The 15472-nt window shown below is 36.4% G+C and overlaps 2 protein-coding genes across 4 annotated transcripts; one reads left to right on the top strand and one right to left on the bottom strand.

Annotated features, from left to right (window-relative positions):
• Positions 1 to 429: 429 nt before the first annotated feature.
• On the bottom strand, positions 430 to 9124 carry LOC111327539 (max-like protein X). The gene is made up of 10 exons (XM_022931749.2): positions 9047 to 9124; positions 8558 to 8606; positions 7061 to 7126; positions 5564 to 5658; positions 5371 to 5470; positions 4772 to 4871; positions 3714 to 3750; positions 3300 to 3347; positions 2963 to 3079; positions 430 to 1486 (listed from the first exon to the last, which is right to left on the bottom strand). The coding sequence occupies exons 1-10, from the start codon at positions 9122 to 9124 to the stop codon at positions 1421 to 1423; spliced, it is 756 nt and encodes a 251-aa protein (XP_022787484.1). The 3' UTR covers positions 430 to 1420.
• LOC111327540 (LIM and SH3 domain protein 1) lies at positions 8723 to 15456 on the top strand. 3 transcript variants are annotated; one of them, XM_088740282.1, is made up of 6 exons: positions 8723 to 8867; positions 9522 to 9616; positions 11082 to 11166; positions 12008 to 12176; positions 12674 to 12816; positions 13587 to 15456. In XM_088740282.1, exons 2-6 carry the CDS (start codon positions 9561 to 9563, stop codon positions 13758 to 13760), a joined length of 627 nt encoding a protein of 208 aa, XP_088596408.1. In that variant the 5' UTR covers positions 8723 to 8867; positions 9522 to 9560; the 3' UTR covers positions 13761 to 15456. The 3 variants fall into 3 exon arrangements, with proteins under 3 accessions (XP_088596408.1, XP_022787486.1, XP_022787485.1); XM_022931751.2 differs by lacking the exon at positions 8723 to 8867 and adding an exon at positions 9270 to 9410 and having other exon boundaries at positions 13590 to 15456; XM_022931750.2 differs by lacking the exon at positions 8723 to 8867 and adding an exon at positions 9270 to 9410.
• Positions 15457 to 15472: the final 16 nt, after the last annotated feature.

The raw sequence follows: 15472 nt of genomic DNA, 5'->3' as shown, positions 1-15472 counted from the left end.
ACATTGGACATTTCAGGAAGCTTGGGGCAACAAGCTTTCTTTTCAACTTACTTGTCCCTTTGACTAAGTGCAGTGTTACGTTTACTTGCCCAGATTACTATGTTCAAAGTCAGGTTAAAAAAAAAGGTTTGTTGCCCACTTTTTTAGTCTGATTGGGTGCGCGAGATCATAATTTTCCTTGCCTGAGTGGACAAGTTACCTGTCCCAGACATTCAAATGCCCCAAGTTGCCTGCCCAAAAGAGAGAAATTTTGCTACAGTTTAGAGTGTCTGATTTTAAATTAGGGTGCAATAAACCACTCAAATAATATTGCTTTATTCTCCCCAATTGTAAAAATAGACTGCATTGTGACCGAAACTCCTAGTAACTAGCTGACCTCACTGCCTGAAGACTAGGCTTGCATTGTCTAATTGAAACAACAATATACAATTCATTGTTATATAAATGATAACGCTTTATTATTTATATTCATAATAATCATTTTTTTGTTAACACTTTGCAAAACCACCAAGCACTGTAATCAAGGCTATTCTCAGTCACCGCAACAACAGCTAAAGCAAAATGACTTTCTCTTAAACATTATTTACTGAATAACTTCCAATCTTGAATGGTAAGTTAACTGACTATGCAAAAGGCAATGAAAAACAATGGCAAGTGGAAAACAGCCAGTAGCTCTCAAAGATGTTTGACAGACTGATGTACACTCTGACTGAATCTGAATAGCTAAAATTTTTATGGAGATTTTTCGATTGTTAATATCATTTATAACTTTCTCCATTACACAAAATCTCAGCTAAATTAAGACCCAAGTGATTGAGATTTAAACCCAATTTAAGGCCAAAAGGAGTTAAAAACATACCTTTTTTCATTTTTGGCCATCTGATGCTACCAGAAAACCTAACCTTGGTGACCACATCACTCTACCTCTCAAAGAATCCTTGTAAAAATTAATTAGTTACATGTGGAAACTTTCCAAAACTTGTATCCTTAGCTTCAAGCACACACTTGTATAATTTAAAACACTTTACACAACTTGGGTTATGAGACTAGCATGGTTGGGCCTACAACCCTACTGGGACCAGAACCAGTGATCTACAGCAAGAGGTAGAGTTTCTTCTTTGCTGATACTACTGCAAGAGATAAAACTATGTAGCTCCAATAGAGTTTATTGGATACTGCCTTTGGCTTGTTGAAAAACTGAGTAAGGCACACACTTCTGCATCACACTCTTGACAGGCTTAACTTTATGTCTGAGTCCTAGGGCCTTCCTTTGCAGCTTCGTCTTCATATTGCACTTCAGGCTTCAGGGTACTCCCTTCCTCAAAGGAGAGTTTTTCACACAAGATCTTAGATTAATTCTACCAATGTCATACAAACCAAAATTTTCACACTGGTATTTCTGGGTTTATATCACGCATATTTACTGCTGCAGTAGTCCTTGGTTGTTCAGACTTTTTAGAGCATTGACAACAATCTCTTGTAGATACTAAGAATAAAAAAGATTGAAGAACATACTTCAAAACCAATATTTAGATAACAAATATGCTCTAATATAAGTTCGCACCATCCAAACCTACTGTACATGTATTACATGACCATTAGCTGGTTAACTATATAGCTGGCAAGATCCTGTGTTCTGATTGGCTAATTATTCTTACTGTGCGTTTTTAAGGACAAAATCAAAATAGATGTTGGCCAATATCTAGCCTTCTTGGCCTCGTGCTTGGTCAATAACATATAAAATTAATACAGCTGGTCAGACAAAACACCAAAAATAAACACTAAACTAATAGTGAGATCCTTCGGAACGGCTCTAAACAAAAATCTAATCTCAAGATCTTTTGGACCTGTTCTCTAAAATACTCTTCCACTAGCTAACACACTATGACTACTTATTGTGGGCAAGATTATTCCATAAAGAGTGTCACCAGGTCCCATAGGTTGGGAGACAACAACAAAATTTACTGTATTTATCCGTGTATAAGTTGACCCTTTATGACCGAAAAATCAGCCTAAAAAATTACTCTCCACTTATACACGGATCATAGTCAAGACCAGACCCAAGCAATCCAAGAAATTAGCATAATTGTCTGAAGTCCATTAGGAAAACTGAGTTCACAAAACCAGTTCTAATTGTGTTTGAGTTTCGTCAGTTTTCAGCGTGTTCTTCATTGACAAAAATGGTTGGCTTAAACAGAAACCTAGTGGGGCTGATTTCTATTGTATCTTCTGATCTGTAGAGCAGACATTTTTCCTCACAGCTTCACTGCTGTTTTTGGAGCTGAATTCTCATATTCACTGAACGATTACAGTAGTTTAGTGACCTAGCAAATGCTGTTTTGTCGTGCAGTCTTGTTTAATACATGTGTGGACATGTTATTGTGTAGTTTCCAAGATGGCAGTGTTTTCATCAAGCAATCCTTTGAAGCTCTTCGGTGTTCCTTCCGTCTACTAAATGTCCTTTCAAAACGTTATTTAAATGCATGAAGATTTCATTTTCAAAGTGATTTACAAAATATGGTAAATTACTTCTCCAGTAAATCGAAGTGCTCGTATATACTTAAATCATGAATCGAGGTGCTATAAACAAGTGCCACTAAACTTCACAGCACACAGTTACATTTTGCTCTGCAGTCTTTTTTTTTTTTTTAATTCACCGAGTTTTGAATACATTCTCAGAAATAAGAGATCAGCCATTTGAGAAATTTCTATCAGTCAGAATTTTTCTTTACTAGAAATGATGAAAAATCTGATTTTTGACCTTGAAAATGGGGGGTTGACTTATACACAGGGTCGACTTATGCATGGATAAATACAGTATTACATAATTGCCTCTGTTGCAAATTAATGAACATTTTCTGCACAGTTTTGTAATCAATGTTTTATCAACAACAGCTGTAGCCTAATTTTAATCTTCACAGTGTGAAAAGACAAGAATGGGATGGCAATACTCTCCACTAACCTGAGGTTTGCAGTATTCTTCCAGCCAGCTGAATATACATGCTGACAAGGCTTCAAAATTCGTTACATTGACAGAGGCATTAAACGTCACGAATTGTGATTCCATGATCTGTCGGAACTGGGAAGGTTGAAATAAAAATAAATGAAACTTCACCTCAGAAATATTCTTTCATCACTATGCTATGGAAACTAAGAGTTAGAATTTTGCATTATTGGTCTTTTAAACTTGTTAGGCACATAGTTAAAACAATAAGGAAGAGTGGTCATTTCTTAAAAGCAGCACCATGTACATGTACATATACAGTAGTAATACCTGTATAATAAAACTGACAACTTACCACAGTGAATTTGGCTTGGTCTGGTACTGTTTTCTGTCCCTGTGCTGGCTGTAAAAATGAAAAAACAAATTTGAAACAATGAGCATAAAACAGCAACAGAAATGATGTTTTAAGAGTTTACTTCTATATGAAATTACATGTTTATCCAGAAGAGTTGTGCATCCAATGCCATGATATAAGACTAACCCTTAACACCGTCTGCATTTTCTCCAAACTGTTCTCTATACATTTCCTATGCTGCTGACAAGGAGAATTTGTTTAATGGTCAAGAGCTTCTTTGGTTGGAGATCATTTCCTTTTTTCTCATGACCTTAATGAGTGATTTAGTGGTGATATTTTAAGAAGAAATTAATAGATGCTGGCCGGTGTAGGGGTCAAATGGTAAAACCAGGATTACAAGTTCAAATGCTATACCTGATTCTGGTGTGCTTTTGCTATTTGCTCATAATTCCTGAAAATAATGGGAAAACATAGTATTTATCTTTCATCATAAGACCATTTGCTTAGAACCAAACTGTAGCAATGAAATTGAAGCAATTTAAGAATATAAATATGTACTATATGTTTGTTCCTTTTCTTAATGCATTGGGTTGGGATTTTAAATCTAATTTAGGGGTTGGGATTAAGGGTGTAAATAACTTGGAAGGGACTTAGAGTCCTATTGTATTTACACCCACCTTCGGGTGAATCATTAAATAAAAAAAAAATGACAAAAAAAATTATGGTGTGTAGATAAATGTTCAACTTGGTCTGACTAGGATAATCTGCATAATCTGTTTAATTTGACTCGTACAATCTGTATTATTATACATTGTAGTCACCATCTGTTTTCTCATTGGCTAAACACCCACAGTTAATTCTGAGAAACAGCACAACCTACAGATTGTTCACTACTCTGTACCAACAGATCACGAGCAATGCATGATTTCTGGTGGAGCAATGTCAAGTTCACAGACAGCGAAGTAAGAATGGCTTCTCGATAATGCGTTTGGCATTATTTTCTTTAAAACAATGTATAATAAACACAATTATTGGATGAGGTTTTTGTGATATCCAGAATAATCAAGGTCTGGGTTAGTGTTATCAGTCCCAGCCTTCGGCTTTGGCTGATAACACTTACCTTGACGTGATTATTCCGGATATCACAAAAACCTCATCCAATAACTGCTTATAATCTTGTTTCATTAAAAAAGGAAAACAATAAGATCTCACTATAGGAAACTAAACAAAACAAAATGAAACAATTGAAAGTACTACTTACAAGCTTTGTAAGCCTGATAGAAACATCATAAGATGAAATGCAAAACAAATAATTGGCAAGAACATGGTCTAGACCATAACATTTTACTGTATATCTAACCCAACCCCACATGGGAAGGGCAAAGAAAAAAAAACTAGGACATATTACAATTAATGGTATGTGCAACCAGGAAGTTGAAAGTGAGTAAACAACAGAATACCAACAGTCTTACGTCTTCATGATCTTTAAGGCCATCACTTCTTTCCTGAGTGCCTCCAGTTCCTCTTCTTGTTTCTTTCTTTGTTGATGCAAGTACATAATATATTCAATTGCTGAAACAACAACAACAAAAAACAAAAAAAACAAAAAAAAACACAAAAAATCAATAAAGACTCCTCGATCAAATGAGAGTGCTATTTTCCTTGGCCAAGTTCTTCTGCTACTGATCGCAGATGTTGACACAGTTTGTGAAATCAAATTTTATAGATGGGCTTCAAGAGGTGGTTAACCATTTCTGTTTCAACAACCAGATGAAACAATTCTTTTATTCATAACAACCAACCCCTAACAATTTTCAGCTAATAACAATACACAAAAATGTCATGTTTTAGAGATGTTTGTTAACTTAAACTATATTCCTTCCCATGAACAATCACCAACTGAGGGTAAAACAGCTCAATGAAATAAATGATGTTTGGTTCCTCTCTTGAACACTGCTCGTGACCAGCATTGAATTTCGGGAGGCTAGCAGTGAATTCTCAGCACATTGATGACAACCTGGTCTAGATTTTGGTTCCTACAGACATTGCTTTTGTGGGTTCACTGTCTTACATTTTTGTAGAATGATTGCCTTGCTCAGCTTCTGCATAGATGCTGCATTGTTTGGTTGATGGCAGGTTGGTACAATCGTCTGTAGGTCATCATAACCTTTCTGAAAGGTAAATAAAAATGTCATAAACAAAAAAGGCACAAATTGTTTGCTATAAACTTCTCTAGAAACTTAAACTGCAAAACAGCAACTGACTCTTATGGCATCCCTCCTTTTCTGCTCTGCTGCACTGTGTGCAAAACGCCTCTGTTCTTTGGCAACCGTCAAATCTGCTTCTTCATCTGGGGAATCTGCAGAAAAATGATAACATTGATACACAATATAGATTAACAGGTCAGAAATGCTTAACCTTTTTGACTCACATGATATAAAAGTAAATTCTCTACTCTGTAGGTGGAACAATTTCAGCTCTGAGAATTTTGCATTAAGTCCAACCAAATCTCTAAGTTATCAATTTTCTTACTTCTCATTGCAATTCTGCTTTGAAATTTACTCATTTAATTAGAATATTAAGGAGAAATTCTCTCTTGGTCATTCCTTGAAGTGAAATGATCCACATATCAAGTGCATGGGAAGAATAATCACTTCATTAAACAGGCTAATGAAGCAAGTCAGCATGCAGTTAGTAGCAAGTCCTTGCAATAAATCTAACCATCAATTTTCATAGCCACATTTACACAATTTTGATTCACAGATCTTGAGAGCAATTTAAGAAGGTGATTTACAAAGAAATTATTCACCTTCTACTATTGCTTTCATGATTAAATTGTTCCCAACCTTTTTTTAGAAAAGGCAGAAAACAGTGTTGCTTTACAATACTATCACCACACACATGCACTAAGTGCACACCACTAAAAACTAATTATTATCAGTACAATGCTGTATTTATGCTATCGACTATATGTTGATCACGGAGGGTCGTGACTAGATCACGGAGGGTCGTGGGTTCAAATCCCATCCGGAAACTCGATTTTTAAATCGACTATATGTTGCCTACATTATTTTTATCCCTCAAATATCCCATCCCACAGATTCTCCATCTTTAAGACTTCCCTTAAAAAAATTCCTCATTGACAGAAAACTAAATTAAACTTGTCAGTAGTTAGCAAATCTATCTTCTACATTGTGTGAGGAACCCAGGTTTGATAAGCTTCTAGCTTCTGCTGGGCTTCCTCACCACACTATTAATAGATGATCCAAAATTATAATTTTATCTGGTTCAGTATAGAATATTGTGAAATAATATTATTATAGTTATTATAATTTTAGATTGCTGTGAACAACCCTAATTTAATCTTGTGTGTGTGTGTGTGAGTATTATGTCTGTAATTTAAGTATTATTCAATTTCAATTTTCAATTTATTTATTTGCCACTTACACACACACCCACACACACGTCACTATATTGACATTTATCACAGCTACACTTTATATTTCTTCTCCTTTCACTCCCAGAGGTGACAAAAATCAATTGATCCTTACTATATTTATCAGTGTACATTTTCAAGTGAAAAGGAAATGAAGAAAAAAAGGAAACATAAATTTGAGGATAAGGTTTGATTTAACACCAAATTTCCAAAGCTAGAATTATAAGCAAGGTATGGGGTGCAGAGCAAAGAATTGATATTTTCATCTTGGGAAGTGAAAGGATTGATACACAAATAGCTATCAATGTTGATATTTTTCTCATACCAAAGTGTGTCCTTGATGTATCCTCTTCGGGGCTGGCTGGCTCAGACTTGACATCAGTTACGTCACCTGAGATATTAAAAAATACCACAATATAAAAGCAATAAATATCTGGTTCCCAGATCAGTGAGTTGTGATACTGCAAGAGTCTGAACTCTTGAGAAAAAATGGTAAACAACACAACTTGTGGGAAAACAGGACTATTTGTTATTGGTTTATTGTATCTCCAACAATTGAAAACAAGCAAATAAGGATTAAAAAATACACACCTTTCTATCTTTGACAGAAGCAAACATAAAACATTGTACATCATAAAAATTATCTCTGAAAAAATACAGACTGGAAATAACTAAAGGACACTTTAACAGTTTAATGACAGTTTAATGATGACAGTTTAATGATATATTACAATATTACAAAAAATATGCACTTCCTGCAGTTAGCAAAGGCTAGTCGAGGTAGACAGTGTTTAATACGTATATATATTATAAAATATAAAATAAAAAGATTTACAGAGCAAGAGATTCAAAATTCTAGACAAATTACAACTACATTAATACATTTAAGATACGGCAAGAAAACAGAACAAGCTGGGGTCTTATAGTTGTACTAATAAAGTAGACAAATCAATATAATCCTCATATTTTTCGAGTCTCTGGAGGAGGAAATCATGAATTTTACTCTTAAAATTTGATAGCTGAGGGCACACTTCACAAGACAAGCTATTCCAGATTCTAACACCATTTCTTGAAAATGCTCTTTTTTGTATATCTAATCTTGAACTTTCAACAAAATAGGACTGAAAAATATTTCTTGTTTGCCTTTAATTAGGAAAGAACACTCTAACCCTCATAGGCAGGACTCTAGTAGAAGAAAATACATAGCAAGGACAGGGTTTGAAGCCTTGCCTTCCCAGCACTTGTTAAGTGCAAACTTCACTGGGTCTTCCATTCCTGTTGCTTTCTTTTAAGGCTGGTTTCACATACCGCAAAAATCCTACAAAGTCAGAGGTTTCATTGCCTACTGATCATCTCAGAGTTTTTGGACTAGTTAGAACTCAAAATTGAAGACATCCCCAACTGTCTAGGATGTTCGGTGACAAATTTGAAAATTCAGGAGCATTTCTATCTTCTGGACATGTCCCAGATTTCTGGGATGATCGCCAATCATTGAAGACTTATGAAAAATCCAATTTTTACCATTAGGGAAATTGGCCAAGGTTTCAGCCCATTATCAATCCTGTAATCGCTTGGCTCTAGTATCCAGTCTTAGATAACGCAAGATCTGTATTCTACCACAACAAACATCTGGTGATCTTCTGATAATTATATCAGCAAAATCTGTGTCATTGGGGTAACAATGAAAATCACCAGTGGCCTGCGATTTTCTCTACATAAGAAAACTAGCCTTCACCTCTTGTCCATTATCCTCAATGCTCTAAATTAATAAAAAAAAGAAAACCAAAAAAAAAAAAATACTGCTGACAAGAAGTTAGCTCACCTGGGTCATCATAAAGCTGGTCGGCACCCCCTGGAATAACCGTCACAAGCTGAAAGAATGGCATTGGTAACTCCATATGTTAGATGTAGCTACGTTTCCGAATCGTCATATCAAATGAACAATGCTTGCGCACTAGGCAACATTGATTTACCTACGTCACGAGAATATGTACTCTGGCTTATATTTAGAATGCTAGAACGCAGGCAACTGAGACCACGGAATTCCTCAACAACAGGAAAAACGCATTACCTGGACAAAGAATTCGGACAAAAGAATTTGAGGAAATGGAAAATTAAGGAATTCCGCCGAGGTATGGACATGAGTAAGGCACATGACTTTCTCTGAGTCGGACGATCGCTAAACAAAAATGATGCTCCGTGAATGAAGTGTTCCCTAGTTAGCAAAAAGAAGAGATACGCTACTTAGGAAAGTCCCCCATCAGGAATCCACAACATACAAACTTCTCTTGAACTAATAAGATTCCCTAACCTGGTGATTCGTAGTCCAATCTTCATCCTCAGCCATTTTGAATCCTCTTTCCGACCACTTCTCGGATGTGATTTTCATTTCCCGTATGTGAGCGGAGGTTTACAAGGCCTTGTGGGTTTGTAGGTTCGCTCCTCCCAGAACATTACCTGATTTGGTAAAAAAAGCTACACGGACGGTCAGCTGAAGACTCATTGGAGTACTTCATATATTTTACGCTTACTTCAGCGTTGATAGTTAGTGGAGACAGTGAATTACGGCGAATACGATAGGTTTGCTGCACTGAGGACTTGGCAAAATGAATCCATCATGTTCTCGTTGTAAAAAGACCGTTTATCCGGTGGAAAAGCTGAATTGCTTAGACAAGGTGGAGTAAACTCATTCCATCCCATGTTGGTAGTGAGAACGTGGGATTCGCTCGCTTTAGGGCTTCGCGATGTTTTGTTCTGACATCTTGCTTCTGTTTCTGGTTTTTCAGTATTGGCACAAAGGATGTTTTTCTTGCGAGGTTTGCAAAATGACTCTAACGATGAAGAATTATAAGGGATACAACAAGTTACCCTACTGCTCAGCGTAAGTTGTAAAACTATAGTAAATTATGTGGAGTTCTGCAATGGCGAGTTCCGTTTAAGTATCGTTACGCATGCATTTCACATTTGCATAGGAATAGACGCAAAGACTCCCTGTGTCTACAAAACAGTTATTTAGCGTGAATCCGTCTGCAATTTCAGGTTAATTGCACTCACCAACCAACATTAGTTCTCGCGACCAAAAATCTTTGGATTTTTTATCATTTCTCTTGAGTAGTCGGTACGGTATGTGCACATCGTTGACACAATGCAAAATTCATTGCAAAATTCATTGCATTTGGAAACTAATGCCCTTCTCTCGTTTAAAATAACTTTTACAAATATATAACCGTTGATAATTCCTTCCTAGTCCAGTATCGTTAAAGACTAAATTGTTTGTACGTTCTTTGAATATTCTCGGATCGGGTTAATTATTTTGCCACACATGGAGTATTCGAATTAGTAAAGCTTATCTATTTAATTGACCTTGTAGAAATCTGCCTCTCATTTCAAGCTGTAGCTACAGAGAAATTTGAATCTTAATGCCGATCTGCGCACTTTCAAGGCTTGATTTGAAAACCACACACCGCTTTCGTCCAATCCTCACACCCTGTGATTTCCATTTTTTTAGTTCATTTTGAGGTGAAAGGTGAAACTTGATTGCCAAATGCTTACGAATTTACGAGCTTCTATTCTGCTCACTTCTTTAAAATTTTCTTTCAAAGCAAATGAATATTGTCAGAGGTAAATTTAAGTTTTCGTCAAGAAAGTGATGCTAAATATCAGTTCATTTGTTAGTACAGTATTGATTAAACGCAGTTCTCGCCACGTGATCATTGCTATCGGAGAGATTTTTTGTTTACGTCTGTTGTCCCTCTGTTTTGATTAATTAGTAATGGTTCTATAGGCTTAAAAGAATTAGTAATTACCTGTTATCCTTGTTCATTATCTATAAATTATTTCCTCTGTTTTGTTTACATAAATTAGAGATTACAATCTTTCCTCTCAGGGTTCATTGAATTACAATGCAATGAAGTTTTATGGAATTTTTGTCCATGGCTGTGAAACATGTGCCTAGCATTGTTGGTGTTATGTTACTTAGTTTCATAGAAATACCACTTTTCTGGGGCATACTCCTCATAAAAGAAGAAATTACATGAATGGAAGTGCTTACTCGAAATACACACGATTATGTAGCTCTGTGCATCTTGGGCTTCGTGAATGGTTTTTTAATACCCCATTTCTTTTACTTATGGGCCATACTGGCATCCCAATTGTCTTCTCTGGTCTTGCTTGCAGCATTGACTCAACAAATAAAAGTTCCCGTATTCTGATGGATTATATCATCATATCAATTGTCAGCTTTGGAAATATTATTCTTTGTTTATGTCACAAAAACTCTTCTGAGCCAAACACTGTGGATTTCTTTAGTATCTTCTCTTTTGAAATAATTTGAATATTCTTTTCAGGCACTACCCCACTACAAAATTTACAGCAGTGGCTGACACACCAGAAAACCTACGTCTGGCTTCAAATACAAAGAAACAGAGTAATGTAAGTGATTGGTTTTAACTCTTAGGCTCCCATTAATGACAGAGACAGAATCTCTCTTTACAACATCAAAACAATATCAAGAAGACAAGTGATGAGAATACAGCAAAATATCAGTTAGGGGATTACTAGTTGACCCAATACCATATTCTCCAAAATTACACGGTAAAAATCCTATTGCAGACAGTGAGGAGAGTTACTTGTGAGATCTTGGGAGCAAACGGGCAGAACAGCATGATGAATTTATCTTGGCCCTGTGCCACTCTACGAAGCTAGCAGGATGATGAAATACACAGAAAGTGTTTTCTACTTCTCTGATCCTACATGCCTTGGAGGCTTGTCTGATCCTATTGGTTTGGATTCTAGAAGTAGCATGAAAAGGAGAATCCTTATAATTACCTCTTGGGCAAAGGGTTCAGGTCAAGGGCCAGGCTGGTTATTGTGTTATGTTCTTGGGCAAAATGGTTCACTCTCAAAGTGTCTGCAACAAACTTTCAGGGAAATTTGATGAATTGTTTTATGATCATCCTGTGAAGGACTGACATCCTGCCTTAGTGAAGAGTGGAGGAGCAAAATTTCCTGTGGCTTTATTTACACCAGTGAAATTGGCTTAAGAACCCCATGTCTTATAACAAGGATTGGAGTAGGAGCCAATTTTGTTTGGCGATATTGTAGAAGTGAGCCATAAGGTTTGTTTAATTGAAGTGGACTGTGCTTCACAATCGCTTACCCTGCAAAAACAAAGACAGCTGCTGCTTGTGGGGAACACCCAAGGCCCCACTGAATTATGCAGTAAGGGTTACCGAAGCTCTCTTGTGTGTCATTCCCTTTATCTCTCTTTCAGATTCAATATCACAAGGACTTTGAAGCTCAAAAAGGGCATTACACAGCAGTTGCTGATGATCCAGAGACAAAGAGGGCTCAGGAGAGCAATAAGATTGCAAGCCAGGTAGCATACACTCAACACTCCTCAGGACAGAGTCGTCTCGGCATTCAACAACGTACTCAGGAAGGCATGTATTCTTTGAGTTGTGCATAGATGTATTAAAGTTCAGTGTATGATAAAAGGGTGGGCTCAACCACCAGCTGCCAGTGAAATTTGCAGGACCCTGTTAACAAGAGCACTTTGTACTTAAGGGTTATCTTGGATAGATATTTTGATTATTATTATTATGTCAGCGATCACTGGGTTGTGCACTTCTAATCATTCAATAATAAGTGTTATTGTCTTATTGGAATGAGTTAATTATATGCCTGACTAACTGGAGTAAAATAATTGAAATAAAATGTGTTTTGAGTCACCTGTATATGGTGAGTTCTTTCCATTTCTTGCATCCCTCAAGTTGTAATCAGGAAGCTCAGCAGCCCAGCATTCAAAGCTTTGCAAACGACTGGGAACAAAGTGTCATTACCATATGCAGCTTCTCTCTAAATCTATCAGATTTACCAGAGTGAACCTACACTGTTTGGCATCTTACCTGATCTGTTAAACCTTCCTTTGCATTATTAGAAGTGAGACAAATCCAGACTCAGCGACGCATGTCTCAAGAGCATCCAATGGCAGGAGATCTACCATATCAACCTCCACCACAAGCATACATGCCAGAACCTTCGCCACCACCACCAAATCCTGCTCCAGTATCAAGTGGAACGGTTAGTAAATGGTATTCTATAGAGAAAGCGTGGTTCTTTGCTAGAGAGCACTGTCATAGAGTCTTGTAAAACAAAACCAGAGCAATGACAATGTTAAATCAGAGTGAAAGAAAAATAAAATACCCAAAGCATCCTTTGACTGGGTTTTCATAAGTGGGTGGTAGGCAAAGATCAGACCATTCTGTGCCACCTACTTTGTAAATTGTGAACTAAGACAGAAATTGAGTAGTTTTGAACTGGTTCAAACATCTCTGTCTGGCTCAAAAAAAAAAGTTACACAGGTATGTCCAGAAAGCTAGAAATGACATCTCAGAGAGTTTAAAATTTGAAATTTTCAACGGGAGCATGCTTCTAAAAGGATAACCCTGCTTTGAGAATTTTAAGTAAAAAACAGGTAAACTGCTGAAATGGCAGGAAATGCAAATGAGTAAGTTACAATTGGTATTGGTTTTGTATCTGATTTGTTGAGAGGAAAGGGCAAGTTTTCTCCACCAATCAGAGAGAGTTAACACATAGCAAATGCATCACTGAAAAATTGTTGTAATGGTTGTCAGTTAGGTGATTTCAGTCCTAGTTTGGTTAAGTGCTATTCCTGGCTCAGAAATCAATAACATCCCCAGAGTTTCAAATTCTTCTAGAAAGTTTACCAAAGGCAATTGAAACACCTAACAGAATTGGGCCTTGATACTGCCATTACACATCTGTTTATTAGTAATGTGTTGCAATAAGACCTAGCGGCACAAACTGATTGAATTTGTATTTTTCCTCAGCAGAAATATGAGGCCATGTATGACTACACGGCAGCAGATGATGACGAGGTCAGCTTTCTAGAAGGTGACTTGATCAGTGAGGTGACAGTGATTGACGATGGGTGGATGGAGGGGCGGGTGGAAAGAACAGGGCAGTATGGAATGCTGCCTTCAAATTACGTCGAACTTGTCTAATCAAGAGATGCAGCTTTATTTTGCCTGAGAGCCAGATTGTTAGTTGCATTTGTTAGGGAAAGAATTAAAATAGTGAGTTGAACTTTTGTTACTGGTGATGTCAGTAGAAATTTTCTTGACTAAAATTATAATATTGATGACTCGTTTAGTTTACTTTAATTTTGAGCCTTTTGCACTAGATGTTTCAAAGTTGTCATAAATAGGAAAGTACACATGTATGTTAGAACACATGTATGTTAGAACACATGTATGTTAGAACCTCAATTATTTTTGAAATTGTATTACGTTCACAATGAAAATGTAATATTATTGACTTGGTTAAGAAATCATCTACAGCACTGAACCAGGGGAATGTCAGGAAAGCATGAAATTAATTAGTCACAAACAGAAAAAGTTTAAATGTGACTTTGCAGTGGTTCAAAGATTGTGAATTACTACTCAAACCAATCATCCTCCATTCATAATGGAAGGTTACATTATAGATGTTGATGGCTTGGGTAGTGGTGTGAGCTTTTGTATATTAATGTTTGGTGGTCTCCTTGAAGAATAGAAAGAAAGTGGAAGATGGCGGAACCCTATTCCTTACATCTTTGTTCTGTGTTAGCCATAAGAAGATGCTCTCATTTTATGGGTGTCTGCAGAAAGAGTACCCTCTGAGAGAAATTCATGTATTTGAGATATCTAGGTAACAAACAGTGAAGGAAATTAATGTAATTTAATGTAGGGTAGAATTCATGCCACATAGAACATGAACCCCTAATTGGTGTTCATTATGGCCTGCTAAGAGTCAAAGCATTTTGTTGGGGGGGGGGGGTGTGCAAAATCCCTCAATATTTATCATTTAAAGGTCATAACTTTGTTTCAAGCGAAAGGTGAAATATTTTTTTTTCTAATTATTTTGAAACCTGATAACAACTGAACAACAAGTCCAAACCACTTGTTTTTTCTTGTCATCAGCCATCACAAACTGAATTGACTGCTAGAGTTGGTTATCAAGTGAGACATTTTTGTCTGCCACTAAGCCTGCTTTTCCTTTTCTGTGAATGCTCAAGTATCCATGCCTATTGATCTGTATGCATGTGCTTGCACTTATGCTGGCTTTGAGGCAGTTTTTGCTGGAAAATGAGCAGTAGTACGCATTTGCTTTTATCAGTAGGGGCAGACAGGTCTTTCAACTCAAGGTTCAAGACAAATCACATGCAACAAAGAAAGAAATAAGTCAGTGAGAGTTGATGACTAGTTACTGATCAGAGATTTGGTATCTGTTCAATTTTTCTCTTTTTTTTTTTTTTTTTTGTTTTGCACTATTTTGTGGTAGTTTCTGAAAATCACCCCTAAATACTTGATTCAGAGTTTAGTTACAGTGGATCAGTGCTGTTGACACAAATCTAACCATTATTGTTTCAGGAGATGTCCTTTCATCCATTTGTTTCCTTTTAATAATCTCCTTTTACTCTGTATTTCCTAAACTTTTTTTTTTTATAGCAATTTTTAATTTTCAATAGTGACAGTGGAATAGAAAAGACTAATTTTCCTCCTCTGGAAACATTTTTGATAGGGCTTGTACTATTCTAGTAGTATGGTGAGGATCTTGTATGTTTGTGCCTTTCTTTATTCTTATTTAAGTTAGCTGCCGCAAAATTATTGATGTGTTTTGCAATGGATGCATCTCAAAAATAAAGTTTGAGAAAAAATAGTTTGCTGGTTGTAAA

Source organism: Stylophora pistillata, chromosome 12 (genome assembly GCF_964205215.1).
Source record: "Stylophora pistillata chromosome 12, jaStyPist1.2, whole genome shotgun sequence".
Classification (NCBI taxonomy): Eukaryota; Metazoa; Cnidaria; class Anthozoa; order Scleractinia; family Pocilloporidae; genus Stylophora; species Stylophora pistillata.
The sequence above is the reverse complement of the archived record's forward strand: the minus strand, read 5'-3'. Positions and strand labels throughout refer to the sequence as shown.